Here is a 21,474-nt window from a genome sequence, read left to right on the forward strand (position 1 = left end):
TGTTGGTGTTGGAGTGTTTATCACTCTGTTGCTGGTGTTTTTTTTTTTTTCCTGAAATGGTGTTATACGTTTGCAGTTATAAAGCATGAAAGTAAGCTTTAAAATGATTTAAAATTAGCCAGTAAAAATAAAAACAATCTCAAACATAAAAGAATTTCAAACTTTTTATTCAGAAAAAAAATATTGGTCTCACTCATATGTTTGATCGTGGCTATATACTCTGGTCCCTCTGTTCCAACCTTGATGCAGGTCCATTTCCACCTCAACACACATGGATACATTGTATTGAAACAGGAGTCATGCAGCTACAGCAGTGAATTTTGCTATGCCCGCCTCCAAGTGATTCCCACAATATTAAAGCTTCACTGAGTAAAACAAACTGCCCTCCATATATCTATTTAAGAATACATATTGCATAGGATTATAGCCATGCTATACAGTTAGAGAGAGAAGAAAATAAAAATAAAAATCAATAAATGAAATAGGGAAATATAAAAAAAATATCTTTTTACAGATTTCCTATCATTTGAACACTCATACTTAAACATATACAAGACACCTAAGTTACTCTGGAAAGAAAAGAAAAATAATACACATATCATTTTTGTTTAGATAGTTAAACACACAGTAGTCATTTTCTGTAATCACTCTCAATTAAATTTAAATACTGCCAGTCACTGAAGCCCTTGCTTCACAATAAAAGTTCTGTTAAAAGTGGGCTTCACAAAATCAAACGTAGTTAACTGACCATGATATGCTGTACAAATTTTCAAGAATAAAACTAACTATACATATATATGTATATATAAATATACATATATATATTTAAATAGGGATGACTCCATAAAAAACATAGGTCATTTCAGATGCAAAAAAAGCCACACGAGGGATAACAACAGAAAATGTCTATTCTGAGTATCCTATTGCGTTATCATCTTGCATGCATTGTACATGATATGTAATACAAAAGGGATCGCCTCATTTGAGGATATGATGAAATCAATAAAGGAGACACAAACAGCACATTAAAAATGTGTACACCTTTGTGGTGGTTTTAGTCATTATTCGTCATCCTGAAATCTCCACGTTAAGACTGAATAAGGCATGCTTAAGACAGCCATTATCTTCTTTTTGTTGCCAGTGTTATGCTGATATTGTTTCTCGTAAAATGAGACAAGATATGCTTTTTTCAAAACTGCCTGGAGCTCCATCCACCTCTGACACCTTCTTGTAGTCCAAAAAACGCAGTTTAGCCATCTCGTCTGTAAAGAGAAAATCAAGAGAAGGCGTGACTATGGATAATCCTCCCAGAGAGTTCTATATTTAGCCCCCATGCTCTACAACAGCGTCTTACTTGGGTAAATTGCTTATTTTGTATTCCTCTGGCGAATGTTTTTGTCCTTGTGGTTGTTTGTTGAATTCGTTTTCCTAGGAAAGAGGTACTGTAGTCAGGATTAAGTGACCTAAGGAAAGAATCATTCAAATGTAAAAATATAAACCAGTGAGCATGTACTTACATTGGTCCAACTGGTTCATCATCTTTGGCATGAGGAGGAAAAGAGGACAAAAATAGAATAGAGAGGTGTTAGATAAACACTCAAGTTTCATGTTTCAGTACATTTACTCCAACAGTGTCTTTAATGTAAAGATTTTTCCCAAGTTGCCTTTATTTTACCACACGAGGTGGGTTCAGAAATTTGTCAGTGAACATTAATATTTTGTGATAATGCAGCTGAAAGCACAGATTGCCTTGAATACTAGTGCAGCATAGTCGTGCACTGGTGGGAAGCTCTGACATCACAGACACGGGAGTCAGCTGCTGAGCAGCTTTGTATGCACAGGCTTTGTGTCTGATAAACAGACTCTGAGAGGACACAGCAGGCAAACATAGCTGTGTGAATTTAGTGCAATTAAAGGGTTTTTGGATTTTAAAGTCTCCCTGTAAGATAATTAAAGCCCATTCAGGAATAAAACAGCTACATTTTTCTAAAATGGTTAACACTGTTTATTTGTATTTAAAGGCCTGAAATGTAGAAAAAATTAATTAATTACAAAAAAAAAAATAATAATAATAATAATAATGTTGGGTATGTGGGATGGTCTTAGTGTAACCACATCTTTTACGCCTTGCATTGTAAACTTAACCTCCCATGCCAGCTGATTCTCATGGGGTTTCTATTCATTTCAGACTGAGCATATGTGTAGGAGGGTTACAGATGGCTCACTTAAAGCCATCTTTTAATTACACTCAGTAATTTCATAATGGTTTCGGATGAGCCTTGTACTTGGGTGTGATACTGTGACTGACTTGGCGTAGAAAGATGAATCTCTTCAAATGCTCTCTCTCAGCATCTAGACATTATATATCAATTTCCTATCTCCTAGAGTGGTTTATATGCATTTGTAAAATGATTATTATATCTACCGTTAACAATAATAACAATAATTAGACGTGACTTGACAGGATAGCTTTCCTAGATGGACCAAAGTAGACACATATTTGTCTCACAATACAATAATGCAATGTTTACACACATTACAATGTTACAGTAATAAACACTGCAGAAAGAGAAACTGGTAAATAATTGTGAGAGTTGTTGCAGTGAGTGACAGTTAGTTCAAAAATCAACAGCCTCAGGGTTGACATGGTGGTTGGTGTTTTGCATAAAGATGAAATGTGTCAAAGAGTCAGTAACTGGTCACAGTGAGGTATTTTCCATGCAGTTATAAGTCCAAGATTAGCAGCATTAGCAGCATTCCATGGCATTAATATGGAGCAGATTATGGCAATAAATAATAATGTTAGACGAAAAAATGGGTCTGTGATCGCTTGTAGGAGGAACATCTGTGAGTTTCACACCTTATATCTAAACAGCACAAACCGTTTGTACTATGATGGCCTTGAAATCACATAACAAATAACAGACTTTTACAAGGTGAGGGTTGACAGTTGATAGTAAATCATAGTATTGTTTTACAATTGATGTCATTTGCTTTTGTAAGCTGTTTATGTAACTTAAAATACAGTACATGGTTTCAGTCAATGTGTGCTATTACATGAAATAAGCTGTATTCAGCTGATGATCACACAGCAAAAATTTGTCATTTTAGCATCTGGTTTTTAAAACATGAGATAGAAATGTCAGTCCCTGTCTCAGAGCCCTCGGCGGTGAAGAATAGAAGTGTTCAAATAGCTAAGCCGTCAAGAGACCAAATTCATAATGCACGCAGACAGGGGCAAAGACCGCTGGGAATACGGGATGCTAAAAGGAGATTTTAGAGAGGCTGTGCATCGTGAGCAGGGAGCCCTCATTCCTGATTTGAATGGCATAAACATGGCAAATATAATCCAACTTAATCGCTTCATTTTTCCGGTAGATGAAACCAAACGAGAGGCCATCCATGCACAGAGCTTACTCGAGTTGATTCATTTGTGTGCATGTGTGTTTTAGTGTGTGCTTGTGTGTAAGTGCAGAAGCATTTTTTAATATTACATTTTATTTCTGTTTTTTTTTTTGTTTTTTTTTAAGAAATCAGGTTATTACCATTTAAACATGTCACAAACATGAGTCTAGTCCATGCACTAATGTTGTTTTGATAAATGAGTAACAAATGATATATTATTATTTATGTTTAAAGAATATTATAAATGGAAAAACATAGATACATTTTATTTTTAAATACTGGTTAATGTTGATTAGCATAATATTGATTGGCGACAACAAAAAAGTCTCATGGAGCAATAAAAATCAAATTACCCAATACGTTACATGGTTGATATTTTGTAATGACACATAAATGTAAGAAATTTCACTTTTATCAAGTCATTTTTCATTTGATTAATTAATAGTTCATTGGATCTGAGTGAGATATTTGTGCATGCGCTGAATTTAGAGCAAGACAGCAGGGAGCAGAAACTGTTTACATTAGTTGAACCCCCGAAGCCCAAAACAGGTCTATTTACTTTTCTTTTTTTTTGTGGTCTTATTTGACAAAGTTATTGTTTTCTTCTTGGAGGTAAATGAAGTGTAGGATGTACCCTGAAGCTCTATTTATTTACTCCGTTGACAGTACAGCCTACAGCTGTTGCCCACCAGCGCTGATGCATCCATTGTAAGCAGGGTGACTGCTGTGTTTTTTGGCTTGTATGTGTTCGTGTTTTCTACCAAAAAGAAAGGGAGACATAGCCACACGAGTAGAGGTCAGATGAAACCTTTTCACCGTTGCTGGAAATGCCTTTGGGCTTTCGAGACATTTTGATCTTGTCACATTCTTATCTTGAGATTTTGACCACCAAGCGATGCATGGGCCATTTATTTTGTGAAATGGAAAGGCTGATCCCATGAAGGGATCCTAAATTGTTGCGTATTGAAATAATGATATTATTTTACCTATTAATTCTAAATTATCGTTTGCTGTTTTATTACATTTCCTGGTTTATTTTAACTGTTTACATCTCAGTTTTTTATTGTTTTAATACTTTTTTCTTTTGTATTTTATCCTTAGTTTTCCTTATTTTTGTTATCTTGAGTTAAAACTTTTAACCTTACCTCCACTATTTCCTCATCCTCACAAACTAATGGTTGATAGCATTTCTCCAGGTTTTCAGTCCGATTGATTAATGTATTGATGAATTAATTTAATCTAACAACATTGTTGTGCAGCCTTATTGTAGCTCTACTGGATGGGTTTGGATTCCCATACATAGGGTTCGTCTGATCAGATAACTGGATCTAAAAGGCAAACAGTGGGGGCACTATTTTCAATGCAGTAATATGCAAATAATCTATGTCTTCAATGTGCTATTTTGATATGCAGGTAGAGACTTCAAAATAAGCACAACTAAGTATTTATTTTTATTTTTTTTTTGTATTTCTGCCCTGTCCCACTGAAGCTACATAGTAACCTATTTGCCATCCATTGAAGAAAAGTTAAACCAGGTGTATTTTGCAAGCAAGGACCTCATCTACCAAATTGGAGTAAAACTGAATGAAGGCATGCTGGTAGTTTGAAATAAAATACAAAGAAGTAAAAGTAACTGTAAATGCATTTTCATCAGTTGTCTGTTGCTTACTTTTCTGCCAATTTCACTTTCAGTTCAAAGGACATCTTTTTGGAAAAAAGCAGGGGTTTTCTTTGTTTTGTTTTTGTTTTGTTTTTCGGATTTGTTGAAAACGCATGAACTCAAATCAAAACATATCACCTGTGAGATATTAAATTTTGAGGGTCAAGTAAATAGAAAAAGAGACTTCAAAACAAGTTTTTTCTCGGACCAGATAAAAGTATGTCACAGTATTAATAATTTGGTAAAGATCATAATGTTTCTGAATGGCTTGTGGAAACATACAAACTGACGAAAAAAAAACAATCTCCAGAATCATGCAGGATCTCTCACTTACCACCCGTTAAGATTATGTTGCCATTTGGAAAGAAGGGAGGAGGGAAAAGAATAATAACTAATCAAGTTATATAGTCGGCTGCAGCCTGCAGGTTGATACCCCCACAAGTTTATCAAGTCCTCTCCCAACACAGACACAAATGTGCTGTGACTTTGGTCGTTAGAACAGCACACAAGTTGGTTAATTGTTTGAAACAAACAAAAAAACAAAAGTGCAACGCTTGACAGAAACTTGGACACACCAGGAAGTTTGAATTTCATTTTAGTAAATTGAACACAAACAGATCTACTCTCCTTAGTGATTAACTATAATTTCTTCCTTCAAGGAGCAATGAGAAAATGTTTGCTTACCATCAATGAAGTCATCTGGCTTCTTGCGTTTCTCGTACACAACAATGATGACTACTAGGATTAAAATTTCAGCTAGCACACCCAGGAAAGGCCAAAGCGGTGCAAGGTTGCTGCGCACCCGTAGTATAGTGGTCTGGGCAGTGTTTCCAATCACGTTACTAGCGTTGCATTGGTATACTCCAGGGTCTGTTTTTATATCCAGGTTTATTATGTTGAGCTCTGTGTAGTTGTCTCTGTTGGTGATGAAAAAGCGTCCAGTGGAGTTGTCAATATCCTGAAACACAATGTTAATTATGAAGTTAGATGAAAACATGCAGACGCTGCTTCATTTGGAACTGATGCATTGCTGAATTTCCACTCTTATATCTACCTAAATCCTCCTTTCTAACTCTGTGTCTCTGTCTGCTCTTTGTCTCACTGTTATACTTAAATTTATATGTTCCAAGGTATAATTACCGTATAGGATGTGCCATCTGCTTTACGCCATGTCCAGGTGGGATGTGGGTAACCAACAGACTTGCAGTACATCATCGCATCTTCTCCCTCATTTTTATTTTCACTCCGCTTGTGGCCAATGACTTCAGGTTTTGCTGGACAGGCGAAATAAAATAATAAATAAAGTTGATCATTAGCTGAGTTGGCAGAAGTAAGGCACACAAAGGACTGTTGTAACTCCTAACAGATGGCATGAATAAGGGAAGCATGATTGGCTGTTCTGACTATAGTAATAGTACGTGTTATTCAGACGTCTGTGAGAGGAGTGTAATTAAGAGCCTCTATAGAAGGGTTGATTCACTGAAGCTGCTTAGTTTCCTTTGAATTCCTCATCACTTGGAGAAAAAGCTCAGTTAACAAGCTCTTTTCAGGCATTTTCAAATTTCAAATGTATTACAATGCATCATTTAGTTACAGTGGCATCAGAACTCTATTTAATGACTCACACAAGGATTACTGGATTTGTTTTGTATCAGATTTTTTACATTTTCAGTGTAACCCCTCCTCACTCACTTAACAGTCATCTCTTGTTTTCCTTTTCATTCTTATTCAAAAAGCTAAAAAATGACAGATGGCAGATTTAGCTTGTATTAAAAGGGTTTTTCTGTGGTACTTATTATTTTTTCTTCTATTTTTTTGTCTACAGCTCCAGAAATGTTGGTGTGTGCTGTCAGAACTTGTAACTTTGTAATGATGTGTTCAAAATAAAAAGGGTTTTTCTTGGTATCAAATATAAGTTATTGGTTTATAGTAGGTTTCTGTTTGGCAGAGATTAGAGACAAAATAATCTAATTCAACTCTCCACCATGCCTGAACACAGCATTGCTTAAATCTAAGCAAAGACCAGTGCAGCACAGTTCTTAATAAAACAGCTCTTTTTTCTTTGTACTTATTGTTTTGGCATGCCCAGCCCCCACACCACCGCCACCACTATCATCAAACCCATGAGAAAAGCACTAATACTCAAGAAGAGATAAAGCATTTCAGTACAATACATAATGAGGTCATGAAAGAGGGAGGATCAGTATGTTATTTGAGCTTCCAGATGTTCCCATTCAAAATAATTCTACAGCAAATTCCACAAAAGAGATTTTGAGCAATGAAAAGCACAGAGAATTGACCCTGATTAATGAAAAAGTGAGAATAGTTTTAAAAAAGTGACTCAAAGGTTTCAAGTGAAATAATTTTAGACATATGCCACAGAGCGTTGCAATAAATCAAACTGATCCATCAACTGAACAGAGTCTCTCCCCAAGGTGAGACAGACATGCACGGCATCAAGAAGATAACAGTTCCTTATTTCCCACTAATCCTCAAAATTACAATAATTCCTTCCATGCAATTAAGCAGGATAAGGTGGAGGCCTGGTGTGAGCATTTTTCTGCTGCTCAAGGATAATGGTGCTGGAGGGGGTCTGAGCTCTTTGATGACATCACCCTGCTCTAATTATGGTGCACACGTGCCCCGGGAGTGGGGGTGTGGCCAAGCTCGTTGTGCTTATCAAGACTGTATTATGTCAGTGACTGACAGTGCAAAGACAACCCTCAACCCTCAGAGCGGAGCTAAAACAGGCGGAAACCTTCATTTCAATCGCCCAACTGTGCTCACAATGATCACTAATCTGACTGTGCGAGACAGAGGTGAGGTGTCACATAAATGTGAGAGGAGGATCGAGGTCAAAGCTGCTAGAGAGAATAGAAAAGAGCTGATTAAGATGACATAGGATGTAATTAAAAGAAAACATTAGGTGTCTTTTTAAATTAGTCTCATATTTGGATTTTAATAGCCTTTGTCAAATGTACAAACTTGAACAAAAGCAGAAAATGTGAATTTGTCGGTGTGCATGTTAAACCATTGTCTCAGAGAAATATGCATAACGTTCAGGAACATTAGAGGAAGATTGGACACCAAATATGTATCTGTGGTAAGCTTAGTATCACAGACAATAAAGTCCACTGCCTGCCACAGAGATGGCGGGGACTGGATTCAGAGCCTTAATCCTACAACATCACAGAACCCTCCATCTGTTGCCTCTGAGCCGAGTCCTGCAAGGATGAGTGTGCCAAGGACACTGTAGGCGAGGGATCTCAGTGAACTGCTGCCAGAAGCGCATTGCAAAGCTGGCTAGCATAATAGTGGGCTTGCTACCTGGGTCACAAAAGATCTATAACACCTCTGAAATGACAAAAAAATGGCAAAGCTTTAAGAACTGAAGAAAATGTTTAGGTACAACAGGGGTCTCCAATTTTGATGTCAAACATTCTGTCGCTGTAATCTTTTTAGTCTTTGTTGAATGTAGGCCTCTTTAAAGGACAAAACCATGCATCATCAATTTAGTTAAAAGACTGACTTCTCTCTCCAGGGGACAGAAAGCAAGCCTCAACAGTCACAGGCCTGCAGTCTAGTGACGGCTAGGACACTTCAGTTTGAATGGCGATGAGTCCCATCATCTTACAATCCAGTGAAAGCATTGCACACACGGTCATCACCCATGTTATGTAATCAGGAAGTGCTTTAAGATAGCCAGAGAATAAGAGGCAGGGCATGCTCAGTATGCACCGCAGCCATGCCACAGCAAATTGGCTTAAGCACTACAAACGGGCAAGCTTCTCTTGAACAGGGTTTCACTTGCCCTTTGTCAGACAAGATTCCTTATTCAAGTGGATGCCTTCCCTGTCAGCTTGAATGAAACCGACAGCTTTGGTCAGTTTTTTGAGTCATCGACTGTCCTTGTAACTCTCTCTACTTAAATCGTAATGATTCTTTAGAACAAAGTAGAATTTTTACAGCCTTGAATTGTTAATTGTATCCATGTATAAAATGGGTTCTCACAGACGTTCCTATCGAGCTTTGTGTTTGCACGTTTTGGTGAACATGTGCAGTGCCTGTCTATTTAACTAGAGTGTCGTCTCAGTGAAAGCCAAGAGTGACAACAGCCTCCGGTTTGCCCTGTCATCATCGCTGCACTGGATGATTTCAAACAACTTTGTCAACAAGGACTCTCTTTAAACAGCTTTGGGCAGTTAACTTTTTCAGGATACCTTTATCCTTCCATCACTGGATGAAACCACAGATGACACTTTCATGTCTTAAAACTAGGGCTGTAGATTTTTCAATCAATTAATCTACAAAGAATCAACAGTAATAGCAGCACGTGTGTTTAGTTTTAATCCTTCTACAATTGAAACTTACCTTTTACTTCAATTGTTGCATTTGCATTTGGTGCCATGGTGAATGTGTAAACACACATGTACTCCCCAGAGTCATCTGCCCGTGGTTTAGTGATTCTGCAACAAAAACAAAACAAAACTTATTCCAAAAAATATAAAATACCAGTTACTTACAGCAAAAGTAGACAAGTAAATAAAGTCGACTAATTTCAGTTTAGCTCTAGTAATTACTTGCGACTACAGCAGTGAAGGCTTGAGGGGCATTCAAGGCCATGGGAGACAAAACGCTGGCATAATGCTGTTATATTATGGAACAGCAGCTCTGGATTCTGCAGGAAAGGGCACCACAGGCATTTTAGCTGTAATCTTCAGAGTATCACTGATTTAATGTGACAAGGAAGTGACCAATTGGTCTTATCTTGTGGCTAGGGAGAGTCTGTGGTATGTCTACGGGGATGACAGTAACTTTGTGCTCCAATGGTTATACTTTGTGACAGCAGGAACTAACAACTAGTTGATACCTTAGGCTATGGGCATTCTTTTCCTAATTGGGTATATAGGTATATCTCTATTCTTGGCTTCAGGCAATGAGGTAATGTGTCATTTTTTCGGGAAATCAAATACACAAAAAAGTGAGTAGTTGTCTTCTTGTGAATCTGGATCTTGGGAAATGTTTCAAAGCAGGTTCAGCATCACAGTTAAAGAGCCTTGCATCACAAATAGTTATTTAGGGGGAGAAATGACTAGCACTTGAACATGATTAGGGCTGTTTGATACCACTTTTTTCAGATCGATACTGGTATGAAAACTCCCTCTTGAGTACTTACTGATACTGAGCACTGATACCACTAGTCCTTGTGATACAGAAAATTTCAATTACAGTGACAGATCATTTTAAACAAAGACAGCATAGCCACTCTGCCTTCAAGTCCAAGATTCAACACAAACATTCTTTTCTGAGTTTAGGATTTGTTTTTGATTAAATTTAAAGTACAAAATAAAACTAACAACTGTGAGAGTTTACATTTTTAAATAAAACAGTTTAACTAATAACTCTCCCTGATTCATTCAAGTTGTCTGAATAGGACCTAAGGCACATTTGCTGTTGTGTCAAACCACAACATGTAGGGCTAACTTCGTGGGGGGAGGGGTTACGACATAGGATTTCTTTGCCTTGAGTAGGCACCATTAGCCTTCACGAGTACCGATACCTCAAAATACGGCTGCTATCGGGCCCGATACCTGATATGGATACCAGTACCACCATCCCTAATTAAGATACATCACGGTATCGGTACCGTGATAAAATCAGGAACACAAAATGCCTCTAAAATGTTAAGAGCAGAAACAATGTGATAAACACACATCATGATCAGTGCGTTGAGTCAAACTGGAAGGGTTATCTTTTTAGAGAGAGTTTTCTTTTTATATTTAGTTGGAATATGGATATTTGGTGCTTGTAGTATGATTATATTGCAAGATTCAGGTAGTTGATACATTTGAAGATTCAGATTTTTTCTAGTCCTGTGTCCCAAACCGCACATTTCTGCACTCACACTTGGTGTTTTGAGTGCAAAAGTGCTTTTACACTAAAAGTATGGGAAAACACTGTGCACTTTGATTTCTCAGCTGGCGCACTCAAAACAGTCAAAAAGTTGAGTGTGGGATAGTAGATGTTTTTTAAACTTACTGATCCCCACATTTGCTACGTAGAGGAAGGGGCGGGAAAGGATCAAACAATAGATGATGGATACAATCAAAGAAAAGCAGAAGAACAGCTGTGAATGGCTGGACTTTGTGCACAGTTTCAGTAAGCGCAGAGTGTACACAGTGCTATTAATGTCAGTGTAGATACGCAATTTGGGACATAGCATAGTTTTATTTTAGTATTGACAAAAATCAAGGGAATGCTTTTGAACACAAAATAGTAGCTTCTAAACCTTACAGTTCTGTATTCAACTGGAAATCAAGAGTTGTGTCCCTGTGATAAAGAACTTAACCCTTGAGTAAAACACTTGATGGTAAAATATTGAATTTTGTTTATTAATAGCTCGAAGATGATTTGAGTGCTTCTTTGATGTCTCACCCAGACAACATACATCGTGTGCCTTTATCTCAGTTAAAGTTGTATTCTCCAATGTTACAGAGATAAATCTGAGCAAAATTCTCAATCAGTCTTCCAGTGGTTGAAGATTTGTTGTCTGTTTTGATCTCCCAAAGTATGATCTAGTTACAGCATAAAGGTAAAGCTGTTTGTCACCTGTATAGTGTATGCCTCTGCTCTGTCCGCGTGTTAGGGATCTCCTGTCCGTTCTTCATCCAGAAGCTTTCCTTGTGCGGAGTGTGTGCAGTGGTGAGGTTACACTGCAGGATAACTGGTTTGCTGGAGCTGTCCGCTGACAGTATGATCTGATCAGAGGCATTGATCTTTGGTTCTGGAAGACAGAGACAGTCAAACCTTATCACAGAACAGGGACTCAATGCTGCCTAAATGCTTCCTCCCATGTTGTATTAGCTATGGGCTGTGTACTGTTTTTTTTACAGCCTGTGTGGGAGGGTGTCTAAAAGATACAAAATAATTCAACACATAGATAAAAAGCACATGTAGTACATGATGCAGCTGGAATCCCTCTTTTGAGTGTATGAGTAGGAATTTGAATGGCTACAATCAGTTACAATAATTTGAATGAAACTTAGCTGATGAGTGCTTAGTTTTCCTGATTAATGTCAGTAAAGCACTTACATATTTTATAATTGTCAGGAGCCTAAGTTAAACCTTACCAAAACCTGTATTGTACATCAAATAGATATTTAATTGTTTTCTATTGCTTTCTGTGTCTTCCTGCTCTTGATGTGCACTCATAACGTGTTCATAAAGATATTTATACGATAGGATATTTGACGGAAGATAAACTACAGATGAGAAGCAAAACGGATAGGCTCTCTTGCATCTGAGCTTCTCTGTAAATGTTATCAGAATATTGAATAAAAAATGCCATGTTCTTAAAGACCTGAAGATTTATATGACAGAACAGTCTTTTGACACATTACATTACTGTTGAGTGACTGCCTGAATTACTTCACCCACTAAAATGCTAAATTCACTGGCTACCACTCAATACCAAGGTCCATTTCTCAAGGACGTTTGGGGAAGCAGGAGGTGTCATCTGAGAGTGAGGCGCCCTTTGCTCTGCCTTGAGTTGTGAGCAGGAAGGCCTCTCTGCCCTGCCCCCCTCTCCCTCTCTCTCTCCCTCTTCCCCTCCTCCTCCTCCAGGGCGGGCCAACCATGGCAACGATAGAGCCCCTGAGGGGAGGAGCAGTGAGGAGACGCATCATAATCCTACTACTGGCTGCTACACTGCCACTAGTAAAGCAAAAAGGGAGGAGAGGGTAAAGCAAGGCTGCTGACACTGGATGGGACTTTATTTTAGCAGTGATGGCACCTCCTTCTTGCACTTTTGTATACTCAGTCGCTAAAGGGATATCTCTCCCCTCTCCCCTGACATCCCTCGCTCCCCCACTAAGCAGAACTACATGTACTATTAATAGTATCTTTGAGACATGCATACCCACACAACATGAGGTACATAAATTAACATTTAGCAAACACGGCACAGTGGTCCATGGGCAATTTAACCACAAGGTTGTTTGTAGGACACCTTGTCACAACTTAAAATGTGGTCACTACTGAATAATATATTACCGTATCAGGGTGGTACCACATATAAAACCATTCTAAATGACACAAAATGAGCCCCCCCCCCCCCCCCCCCCCCCCCCTTTTTTCCTATTGCTGGTGCTCCAATGCGGTGCTGTAGATGGATTGTTACCCTGTCCAATTCTCTGTCAGATATGATCGTCAAAGGGTGTATTTTATTAAAAGCACAAATGTGTTTTTTCATCTTAACATCATCTGGTTCTTATTAGGAGTGCCAGTTTTGTTTTTGTTAGGCTGCATGCTGCTTCATTTTGCCAAGATGTATTAAGTCAATTAAGCTAAGTAGCTAAGACACACTAACCAACCTGGCAAGGTCTTTATTCAGGGAGAATTATATTACCTTTGAAGGCGAGGAAGGACTAAAATCAGGATATTTTGGCAAATAACAATAGAAGATGCAGCATCTCAGCCATGTCTTTGCAACTGTGCTGGCACAATTTGAAATAGTAGATATCCTGGCAGCATGGTTATGTTAAATTATTTGAAACCATGCTTTCTTTTTAGGTCATTTGAAGTTTTAAATACATTAACAAAACCCCTTTGCATTACAAACACTTTTGCAAATGCCAACAGCTACACTTTATACATACAGTACTTACAGTTAAGAGGCAAAGTGCCATTAAAACGCTTTTATCTTTTTTCTATTAAATGTATGGTTATCTGAACTAATAACAGATTGAGATGTATGTAATTGCTTGAATTGATATGGTGTATAAAATATGCGTTTTTAGTTATGAAACACCAATTGTAGGCCAGATAAGTGGCTGGGGAGTAGCTGTTTATATTTTCACAGGGAAACCAGCTGTGTTTAGCTCCAATTCATGTTGGCCTCAATGAATTCCAAAAGCAAAGAGTGTTTCATGTGAGATCAAGCTGAACATAATCCACACAGGCACCTTGGAAACTACTCGCAAAACATAGATTATTACTCTGATGTCCATTTGTATGTTCAGATACACTTAGAGACCCATCCTACACCTGAACACACTATGCTTCTGTGAAAACCTGTGTTTGTTTTTTTTGTGAAACCTACTCAAAGAGACAATGCAGCTAAGGCATTATTGTTGCATTTAACATAATTCTGGATTTTCTACCATGAAAACTTTCTGTCATTGAAATTTAATTTACAGCTGATCACAACTGCAACATTTTGACAAATATGCAAATTTGTTTTTCTTGCTTAAATTTTGATTAGATCAAAACCACCTTAATTTGTGTACAAAAAAATCAGTGCTACAGTCAGCAGCATCTAAGTTCAGCTATGGCATAAAAACTTAAACATGAGAAGAAACAAACAAGGCTCTGTGAACTCAGTGCTCCATGCTTAGAAATAGTCTGTCACCTGTTCCTTCTAAAGGGGTTCTGAAATGATAACGAATGGGCATTTGGAGATGACCATTTTACCTGTACACGCCTTAATACTAAGCTTACCATACTTACCACATCAATGAGATAATCATATTGTTGCAATTATTAACATAAACAAAGCAATAAATGTTTCCCCTGAAATATACAACCATTCTGAAGTTGTTATTGATTCTTACTTCAAAGTTTGGTTTATTTTATGTTTCACTCAAAGCACATGCAGGAAAACGTGTAAAAAAGATGCACCTTCAGTGGATTTTATTCATGCATGCATGCTTTGTTGTTATAACTTGGGAAGGGGTAAGAAACTCAACTGAAGGATTTGTACTTATATAAAAAAAAATCTTTTCGAGAAAAATATTGACCCTCAGGGTATTCCTTTGCACAGTTCACATTCAGGTAAAGGCTAAAAGAAGCTACCAAACTTTCCTGAGATCCAACTGGGCATTAACAAAAGTTGGCTATTTTGAAGAGCCAGTTATATACATGTAAGAACTTGAACATTACATGTATATGGAAGAACATTTAACTCCTCAGTAATGACAGAATATATAAAGAGATGACATCAATTACAAGTTTGATGCACTCCACTGTGGCAGTGGGGAGCAAGTGCATGTCAAGAGTGACTCGCTTGTCTTTTGCACTTCTCATAATAGATAAACATGAAACCACATGAGGCTCGCACAGAAATGAAAATTTGTCAGTCCAATCAGAAGAGCCAGAAAGGATCTAACTCCTCTAAGCTTCTCTGAGAGCTTCACTATGACTAACAACATTCCACATCTTCCTGTGCTCCAGTGGGCAGAGCACTGAAGCATGTATAGATTACAAGGGTCCAGTTGAAATTCAGTTTGTTTGAATGTTTGTGTGCACAGAGCAGAGGGTTGAAAGATATAATGTCATTACTGATTCACACTCACACGCTGAATGGCTGAGAAGGCACAAGGTTACACAGTGCAAAGGCATGCCTGTAGAGACTGTTTGAAATAAGTGATTTCTACGTCTCATCTGCACCAGAGATGAGACATTCATGGCTCTCCCGTGGTCTTATCCTTTTTTGGATTACCACACATGAATGTGAAAGTATTAGCTTTTATAAGAATGGAGTTGACAGCATGAATCACTCCTTCACATCTTACAGATCCCTCCTTGTGTCTTCTAACAGCACCATTTACTCTGTGCCCAGTTAGAAAGCCAAATCAAAAGCAATATTACTTCAAAGCACCACTGGGTTTCCGCTGAATTTTGAGCAAGCAAGGCTTTGAAGTAAATAAAACATTTCACACAATGCAAGAAATAACACAGGGAGTAAGATCCACATATAAATCTAAGAAAATGAAATGGATGAAATTAGGATACGGAGGAAAAAAAGAGAATGATCAGAATTGAGATAGTAAGAGCAAAAGTTTGGTTTGAGCGGAAAGAGGGAAATGTAGATAGAGACTTGAACATTCCTGGGTTTGTGGTCATTCATGACAAGATGCTTCAGGGATTTTGGAAGAGACAGGGAGTTTAAAACAGAAAAAAAAATTACTTGCATTCTGATAGTAACGGTTTTTTTTTCAGATATTCTATGATTTTAGTTTTTCTGAACATGATGGGCGTTTTATTTTTGCCTGGCCAGAGCTCACTGAGGTGGGGGTAGGCTGTTGAGAGCTGGAGTGGTTGGGACAAGGATTAAAAGTTCGTTCACCACCTACAAATGCGGGACATAGACCACTCACTCTGTAGCACCGAAATGGTGGCCTGGGCGCGGATCCAGGTGATGGCAGGGTTTTGTCGGAGGTCATTGCGCCTTGGGTCGTTGCTTGCCCGACACTCATAGGTCCCAGAGTCCTCCAGAGTGAGGCGCGTGATGCCGAGCACACTAACCCCATTGGTGCCGTAGGCGGTGTTGATTGATACCCGGCGCTTGCGGGCTCCATCCCACAGCTGCTTGAAGGAGTCAGCTCGGTTGATCTCAGCATACCACCACTGGATCTCTGGAGTGGGGTTACCGACCACGTCGCAGTACAGCTCAAAGGTGTCCCCCGTGAGTTTAGTCTCAGACATTGGCGACTTCACAAACCCAGCTGGAGAGGAAAAGTGTGCCGGGATAGCAGGGGAGGAAAGGGTAGAAGAGGGTTAGAGCAGTAGGAAGGTGAGGAAAGGCCCAGGGATGGAGAAGGAAATTAAATAAGATCAGTGTACATAGAGACAAAAGAGAGGGTGATTTAAGGTAAAAGAAAAAGAAGCAAGCCCTTAATCATTGATAGGTGAAAAAAGCAAGGTTAATGATTACTCTTTGAACATTAGTGGTCCATGGCCCAGCAAGGCAATGAAGCTGTCAGTCAGAGTCATTGTAAAGTCCTGGGTCCAGTCCAGTCTTTTTCCCCTCATGCAGGCTTGTTCTTCCCCACATTAAACTTTGCAACTCAAGTGTCACATGTGTTTTTACGTGTATCACCCCCTGCCATGTTGTGGCAAAAATGGTCGACATCTGTGACAAAACATTCACTTCAGCACACATAAAGCATACTGTCCTAAAAATGTCACAGTGAACCAAGACACTCTTTGCTCATTCCCTCTGCACTCAATCAGTTTTCCCAAAGGTTTGTTTATAAGCCTTGTCAAGTAGGTGAACAATCACACAATATTCCACACCCACTAAACAGCCACAATCAGTGACACCACACAAAAGCGACCTTGTTCAGATGCAAAACTGCATTTGACATTCATGAATAAAACACTGTACAGAAAAAAATCACGTAATTTGTCAAAATCAGGAGCTTGGGAATGCTCCGCTTGAGCTTAAGTCTCCCTGACACCGTGCTGTCAGAGAAATGAATGTCACTTATGAGTCATTAAACCCTCTGAAATTAAAAAGGTACAAAACTGTGGATTCCTGAGCATAGTCTCCAGTCAAAAAACCTCTAAGGATGTTTTCTGCAACCAAAGATTGAAAAAAGTTTATTATTCCGAAGAATATCGACTAATTGTTTCCACACATTTGTTGCGTCATGTATAGTTTAAGCTATAATTCAATAAAATTAACACACATTTTTGAAATGCGTCACAAATTTTCTGAAATCCATTACTCCATTTTCCAAACTGTGTTGTCCTGTTCAAAATCGCAGGTATCTGGAGCCTATCCCAGCACACATGGGTTTGAATTATGCAAGGAACACCCCATCACAAGGGGTGTCACAAACACACTGATGGGAATCAACTGTCAAATTCACACCTTTGACCAATTTATAGACAGACTGTTTCACATAATCTACATGACACTGGAGTGGAGATCTGTACAGACAATCAACAGCTTTTACACCAATTTTTATGATTTAAAATGACCTCTGCTTTGTAAAACGGACTGAAAGAGAGTGCATAGAGGCTGAAACACTTGAAATTACTGTCAATACACATACCTGTATGCTTGTAACTAATCCTTTCATCCATACTAGCTTGTGCTGGTGGTGCCTGAAATTAGGTCAGCCAGCTGTCATTTTGGATAAGCCAGATCAAAAGAGTGGGTTTTCAAAATTTGTCATGGTTATAGTGGGATTGGATAGTTAAAAAAAAAAAAAGTATTTCATTCAGATCATAAAAATATAAAACTTAATACTTGTGTTGAAGCTTATACAGTTGGGCCAAAACATTGTTTTGAATGAATAACAAATTATTTTGCCATAATAAATAAGTAACACATGATTAATCTTGAATGCAGTGAAATTTGTGATAAATAACACCCACTACTTCAAGTGTGCCATGCTGTGTATATGCCTGATTCATGTCCTTGTTTCACATCAGTAGTTAGCCCAACAATACACTGTCAGCCCTAATGAACCTCAACTAATGACAAATCACCTGGACCACAAACACTGTTCTATGCCGCCCCTGCAGCCTGTCAGCTGTAAACCACATGAGCTTAAATAAATTAGGGGAAAAAAATGCCCTTAACTCTGCTCTGAAATGTTGTAGAGGAAATGGGAACAAAGAGCCTCTGGTCTCCTGAGTGTTCAACTGTGTGTTCTGTCTAAATACAACAGCTTACAGGCCCTCTCAGATCTGTCTACCCTGTTCAAACTAATGTACCATAAACACACGGACAGATAAGCCTGTGAAAGCCTGGGGAAGAAGAGTTTACATCTATGCTATTCAGATAATCTTCACAATAAAGCCAGTTACATTTCAAGAATTATGTTAAGAGTTTGACATACAGGTGAAAATAAATATCATCCACAGGGTTTGCATTGCTTTTTATACAACACTACAATGCATGGTGTTTCTGATCCATTATTCACCCTTCCCCTGACTCAAACTAGCAGTCCAAGTACAGCCAAAATATTTCAAACTTAACAATACATAAATTTCAGTCACTGCCATGGTAACAAGTCTGTTGCCCAACACCCGTTTGTGACTCACAGCCATATGAAAACAAATGAGACCATGGCAGCGAAGAATCGTGAACAGAATTTTGCAAGAAATGAATTGATAAAAACTGCAATGTTCCTGTTAGGAGATGTGACTTGGGATATTTGCCGCTCACAACTTGTGTTTCTATGTTCTTTGCCTAAAGATATGCAGAGTAATTAGCATTTGTTTCTTTTCTTTGGAAACATCTGGGCCCATCAAGCTCACCATAATCCCAGAGGGTGAATCAAGGCCTATCCGCCTACACTGTTAAAGCACTATTTCAATCTGACAGAACATTTACTATGGCATTCTTTGCTGTGCTTATTATAGGTATAAGGGCAAGAAAGAGTGCACATGGGACAGATGAACATGGTCAGCCACGCATAAGTTCTCATAATCACAGTATAGTATCTACTTAAACATCATAATGAGTGTCCTCCAAGGTAACAGCAAATTAAATTAAAAAAGGAACAGATGACTTAATTTACATTCAGGCTCAGGGAGGCTCTGTGGAGAAACACGCACCAAACAAACTACCAACAACTCTCGGCCAGTGAACACACCAATTTGCATGTTATTTTAACAGGAAGCGTATAAAAGTAGTGAAAACAAAGCACAAAGCAGCCAGCTGATTCTCATTCATCTCAAAGGCGTGCTGGAAGACGCAAAGTGACAACAACACAGGCAATGGATGGTGGACAGATCTCACCATCCTGGTAGTGAAAGAGAGATCATCTGAGTTCAGCACAGCTCAGGCATGGCTGCAGCTTGTTTGTGCACATTTCTTGGCACACGCTGTGACAAATTTCAATGGATAGTCTCACCGATATCATTCGAGAGATTTCTCACCTTTGTCTACAGTTACAGCCGCCCATTTCACAGAGCACTGTAATGAAGCTCTCTCATTATACCACATTGTACTTTTAGACTGAATCAAACAGGGCCATATTATTGAAGTCCTCTTACACAGCTTTTTGGAGTTTGTGCATCACTTATCTGCCCTGCTGACAGATAGTCCTGTACCTCTTTTACTCCTCTAATACAACTTCCTGCACACAGCTTTGAATGGTGAGGCAAGATAACGGCTCCATCTTGATCTAACTGTGCAAAAAGAGGAAGTGTCTAAAATGTCACAGACACTAAAAAATAGGATAATAACTTCTGCTTCAAATGTCTAACTTGAAATTAAAGGCTGTATACAAGCAGGATTATTGACAGCCCTCTTGGTCAAAACAAAAAGAAAGAAAAAAAATATTGAATGTTTTTGTACATTGTAAAGGCTGCAGCATTTTTTTTTATATTATTATTATTGCAAATGGTGTCGTCTCTTGACTTATCTTTTCTTGACAGTAATGTTTCTGTTCCTTTGTACTTGTATTTCTTTCTTTTGGGATTGTTCATGTTGCAGAGAGATATTTTTGTCTAACCAAAAAGACAATTAATGAGCCTCACTTAGTTACCAAGAGTATAGGATTAAGCCTTGCATACAAAAATGAACTTCACAGATTTTGGTGCTGCTGTCTTCTGTAAAAAAGCTGCCTCTGGCGGCCTTGCTGCTCACTGAAATAAATTATTTGTCATTAACAGAACATTTTAGTTCAATAATTTAACGAGAGTTCGAGTTTTTAATAAAGTGAAGCTACTTAATGACAATTGCTTTACTAATACAGACTAGTTAAATGTTTAAATTAGCATTTTTTTCATTATTATTTAACCATTTAATGCTAATTGAACATTAGTTTTTTTTATGGATGTTACTTCTTGATTTCAGTGAATATATTTGTCTTGATTTGTAGAAGATTTGTCAATAAAGTGGTAGTACAGGGCCATAAGTTGTTCAATGTTGCTCCATTTAACTCTTGAACCCAGTCTTGGGGCTCCTCGGTAGTCTGGAGTTTCTGTCTGACTATCATCTCTGCTGAGAGCTGCAACACATTCACAGTTTTGATAGCCAATCCCTGAAATGGGACACCAGCAGTATTGACAGCAGTGCCTACAAGCAACAAAAGATAGACAGGCTGTCTTACTTTGTACACTTCAAGCACATGAAGAAGTCTATTTCTGTTTGCATACGGTGGCCAACAAGGGCAGAGGATCTGCAGTGGTTCAAAGATCAACAGAGGATACAGGCAGCAACCGATGAAACAACGCATCTTTAAAAACTCATTCAAACTGCCCAAACAGCTGCATTTGCACTAAACATGCTATCAAACAAAGGATGTAAAGCAAGAAATGCACAAATCTTAAAATAATGCAAAAAAAAGTGATTGATATTAAGGCTTGAAAGGGGAAGTACTCCAGCCCTGTAGGGGCGCTGTATGAGAACTTTGATGTTGACTTGACACAGAAAAAGACCAGAGACTGAATTAATTGCAAATAAAGGGAAGTGGTATTGTTTGGCTTCTGGGTGTAATGTTAAATTACTCAAGCCAGGAGAAGCTGAACTGAGTTTATACAGGATAGCAGGGGGGTGAAATGGATGACAGGCAACATTTGTTCCTCACCTCAGGAGACCTGAGCAAAGTTTATGTGAGGATGCCTAGGATGCTAAAGGCTAAGTGTGGACAGGAATTCTAATTTAA

The 21,474-nt window shown here is 38.4% G+C and overlaps 1 protein-coding gene across 2 annotated transcripts in view; it reads right to left on the minus strand.

The window, feature by feature from the left end:
• Positions 1 to 151: 151 nt before the first annotated feature.
• The window catches only part of nptnb (neuroplastin b), a 30,129-nt gene continuing 8,806 nt past the window's right edge, over positions 152 to 21,474 (minus strand). The window contains exons 2-9 of one of the 2 annotated variants that reach the window (XM_074666297.1): positions 16,222 to 16,569; positions 11,675 to 11,849; positions 9,437 to 9,531; positions 6,206 to 6,339; positions 5,750 to 6,023; positions 1,518 to 1,539; positions 1,355 to 1,428; positions 152 to 1,262 (exon numbers count right to left, since the gene is read on the minus strand). In XM_074666297.1, the coding sequence (XP_074522398.1) occupies positions 1,368 to 1,428; positions 1,518 to 1,539; positions 5,750 to 6,023; positions 6,206 to 6,339; positions 9,437 to 9,531; positions 11,675 to 11,849; positions 16,222 to 16,569 (1,109 nt within the window). In that variant the 3' untranslated portion in view covers positions 152 to 1,262; positions 1,355 to 1,367. The remainder of the gene's footprint in view (positions 1,263 to 1,354; positions 1,429 to 1,517; positions 1,540 to 5,749; positions 6,024 to 6,205; positions 6,340 to 9,436; positions 9,532 to 11,674; positions 11,850 to 16,221; positions 16,570 to 21,474) is intronic. The other variant, XM_074666299.1, reaches the window with a different exon arrangement.

This window comes from Halichoeres trimaculatus, unplaced genomic scaffold (genome assembly GCF_033239565.1).
Source record: "Halichoeres trimaculatus isolate MK-OKI-2021-1 unplaced genomic scaffold, fHalTri1.1 fHalTri1_scaffold_3, whole genome shotgun sequence".
Classification (NCBI taxonomy): Eukaryota; Metazoa; Chordata; class Actinopteri; order Labriformes; family Labridae; genus Halichoeres; species Halichoeres trimaculatus.